The sequence below is a fragment of the Seriola lalandi genome, unplaced genomic scaffold (assembly GCF_002814215.2).
Source record: "Seriola lalandi dorsalis isolate HSWRI2012SDOR001 ecotype SW California unplaced genomic scaffold, Sedor1 jcf7180001974846, whole genome shotgun sequence".
NCBI lineage: Eukaryota > Metazoa > Chordata > Actinopteri > Carangiformes > Carangidae > Seriola > Seriola lalandi.
This window is the reverse complement of record NW_019445512.1, coordinates 1-3,630: the sequence shown is the minus strand read 5'-3', so window position 1 is coordinate 3,630 and position 3,630 is coordinate 1. Positions and strand designations below refer to the sequence as shown.

The 3,630-nt window shown below is 39.4% G+C and overlaps 1 protein-coding gene across 2 annotated transcripts; it reads right to left on the bottom strand.

The window, feature by feature from the left end:
- Window positions 1–1,003: 1,003 nt before the first annotated feature.
- Window positions 1,004–3,624, bottom strand: LOC111654711 (ependymin-2-like). 2 transcript variants are annotated; one of them, XM_023405836.1, is made up of 6 exons: window positions 3,531–3,624; window positions 3,316–3,350; window positions 3,082–3,216; window positions 1,792–1,978; window positions 1,611–1,698; window positions 1,004–1,464 (listed from the first exon to the last, which is right to left on the bottom strand). In XM_023405836.1, the coding sequence occupies exons 1-6, from the start codon at window positions 3,595–3,597 to the stop codon at window positions 1,338–1,340; spliced, it is 639 nt and encodes a 212-aa protein (XP_023261604.1). In that variant the 5' UTR covers window positions 3,598–3,624; the 3' UTR covers window positions 1,004–1,337. The 2 variants fall into 2 exon arrangements, with proteins under 2 accessions (XP_023261604.1, XP_087029766.1); XM_087173640.1 differs by having other exon boundaries at window positions 1,611–1,978.
- Window positions 3,625–3,630: the final 6 nt, after the last annotated feature.

Genomic DNA, 3,630 nt, shown 5'->3' with positions numbered 1-3,630 from the left:
GTGGACTTTCAATACTTCCGGCTGAAAAAAAAGTACCACAGAAAGGCCTCGGTTCAGCAGTGGTGAGGATGCTGACAAAATTAAAGAGGTGGTTTTAACCCGAGTGGAGCGTTTGCAACACATTTGTGTCAAAATGGCAAATTAATCATTTTATATTCCTCAAAAATAAAAAAAAGAAGAGAACTGAAGCCATCCCTCAGAGGAAAATCAGATGCAGTTTACTTTCTGAAGCCACTTATGGAGAAGCAGACTGTACTGAGGAGTCCCAGGGGGTGCTACCGCCCTGTTACCTCAGGTGCAGCACAGCAAACATCACAGCAAAAGTAGTGCAAACAACATTCATATCCCAGTGCTTTTACTCACATGCATTAAGGGTAGGGACCTCACCAGGGGTGCATAGCCTCCAAGCAAGATGGCATGCAAAAAGGACTAATACAAAAATTAATCAAACAAACAACTCAGTTGACTGTATGATGGAAGCAAATTCAATGCAGAAGCAATACAAACCATAAGGAAAAGCAAAGCAAAAAGGAGCAAAACCAATAGCGACAAAAACAGCAGCGGGTGAACCTACAATGGTCATAATGCTGCGATAAAAATAAACGGTTATTGTGGCCCTACTCACCACCTCTGGTGTGGGGCACTAACACCCAAGGGAGGGCAGGACAGCAACCAGCAAAACTAAAATGGAGGCGGTGATTGAGTAAACAGTATAAAATGCTGAGTTTTGTTTGGCAATTGACTTGAACTACATGTATCCCCGAACAACAAACACAGGAAACTTGTCCTTAGGGAGTTGGATGGAGAAAGCACCAGGCCTGCGAGCTGCGTTCATTAACACTACCCACATTCACCTACACTAGGGGAGCGTTCCCCATCACAAAGGCATCAGTGCCAAAAGGAGAAGGAAAGGTCCAGATTTGGGCTTTTTTGTACATTGTTTTGTTTTCATGTGTGTGTTGTACATTGTCATTATGCACAGAGACAAGGTAAAATAAATACATTTCTTTAGAATTTTTATATTTTTAATTGATAAAAATGCATGTGGTCACACAGTACATTGTTAGAAAATGGGAGACAAAAGCCTGTTTATTTAGCAGCAATGTAGGTACAGTCATAATTTGGGCCATGTTGGTAAAGAAAACTGACAACCATAACTGTGTATGCCGGAGAGAAAGTTGAAGTCATCTGGTATCATTCTTTTCTTTTTTTTTCTTTTCAAGTTGCATTAACTGATTATAAAAAAAACATTTGAAAGTTGTTTGTAGCAGGAATACATTTAACAAACACCAAAGCTCTGATTCAGTAAGGTTTGAGACATCAGTTAAACCAGGCCTTTAATGCATTGTAAGGAACAAGCTAAGAAAGTCTGCTGGCTCCTCTGTACTGTCCTCCGTCTCTGGGCAGAAGTCCGGAGGGTTGAGCTGACTGGGGTCCGAAATCCCAATGACATTGTTAAAGAAGCTAGTGAACAGAAAGACAGTGACATAATTATCATTTGGCAAGATAGAAATATTTCTGATTTTCAAAAGTCGGTTTCTGGCTTGTCACTATTATACTGCCTTTGCTGCCATATCAAGTGGTTTTTACAGTGTCGATCTAAATCTTACTTTGTCATCATCCATCCAAACTGGTCAGTGTGGTACAAAGTGGTGATAGGAATGCATCCGAATTCAGTGACTGTGGTCATGAACTTTCCTGGAGGGACAGAGACGAAAGTAACTGTGTCAATAAAATGGCATGGATCAATACGCAGTGGTGACACTTTGAAACCGTTACATCCTCTCTCACCTTGTTTGTCGGGCAGATCCCCGATCCAGGTGTTGACCAGGAGTCCTTGTCCGGGTCCAGACGAGCTGCCCAGAACAGACTGGCCCAGCAGGGATGCAGTTTTTGGGATTCCCAGAGGCTGGAAATCTGCCTTCAAAGGCATTTTCTTGCATGTTTTGTTGTGATGGAAAATCTCATACATGGTAGCCTGAGGGATGAAAGTTGTGGGATGAGGCTGTTTTCTTCCTCTTATACCTGGCTTTTAAACTTATATTAACAAATGGGGCTGTGTACAGATTAAATACATATTTGTACATACATGTTTAATTTAAACAAAAAAACACAAATTGCAGAAAAAGTGAGTGGTTTTAATGCTGTTGCAAAATCACTGTATAATTACCATAGAAAAAGTGGATATTAAATAAAATAATAAAGGTCTCAAAAAGTATAAAGTGAGATTTCCATTCATCTTTTGATTATAAAGCAGGTCTAGGTTCTATCTCAGAACTCTGTCCACAGAAAGATGCATACAGACTGTATTCAGAAACTGAGCCTTAAAACAACCTCTGTAACTTTGTGATGTCACAACAAACACAACAAGTCACCAATCTCAGCCTCGCCCTAGTAAACCCACCATCCAACCTTGCAGGAGTTGCTTTCGTTGGGTGTTTATCTTAAATCTGCTATATTTTCTTCAATTAGTCAGCCAATCAATCAGAAGAGAGGTTCAGAGCCAATCAGAAGAGAGGCTATTTAAGACCACAAATATATCTTTTTGTGGATCAAGACTTTGAATAAAAAATGTAAAATATCGGCCGTTTAAATGAGTTGATATTAAATTTGAGCACTTAAATCTGTACATTCACAAACTACTCACACCTGGATATAACACACATAGTTTGTCAGCCACGGTCAGATAACTGCAGTTATTGTGAACTTTATCTAGTATAAAAAAATATGGATTTGTTGTTGTGTCATGTGTCAACCAAAGGATCTCTCCTTGTATAAAGTATTTGCAAAGTATAATTTTGGAGACATATTAAAGAAAATCCCTCAACTCGTTTAATGGCGGATCTTATTACCTTCCATTGAAATTAAAACTAATAATGATTCCTTAGTCTTAATTTGTATTTTTGCTCTTCAGTTCTCTAAAATTAGAAATTAAGTTTCAACTTTGACTATACTGATGGAATAATCTTCTGATGCAGATCCCTGTGCCTTGACTTCAATAAAATAATTTTCCTTGTACTTTTCCCCCGTGATCAGGAGTGACTGCTCTCTAAAATGAATATTTTGGATTGCTTTGGTCACCTCTCTGTAGAGCAGAAGAACATCCAAGGAGAAGGTCTTATTGTCATGTGAGCCAAACTCATCAAGCCTTATCCGTTGTCCCAGTGCATCATACAGGTACCTGGCAGTGACCCACAGCTTCTCATTCTGTGAGGACTGCAGAAAGATTATATGAGTGAGTTCACATATTGTAATTGTGTTTAGTCCTGATGCTCAGGTTCTGCTTTAATGTACTCAAAAATCACAAACACTTACCACAGACAGGGCCCCGCTCAGAAGAGGAGGACTTGCTGTGTAGAGAAGATGTGTAAAAGTATAACACTGCATTATTTAACAAAGGTACACACATTTTACACAGTAAAACAGCATGGAAGGCCTGTATTGTGAGAGCATAAAATGACAAAAGAACAGAGAAATGAAACGGAATCAAAATCATTTTTGTCCATATATCTATCTGGTATTTTACTTACAGCATGGGTGAGGCCTCTGTGCCAGGCAGCCTGCCAGTAAACACGATAAAACTACGAAGAGTTTCATATTTTCAGTTTCCACGCTTCTGCTCTCAGGCAA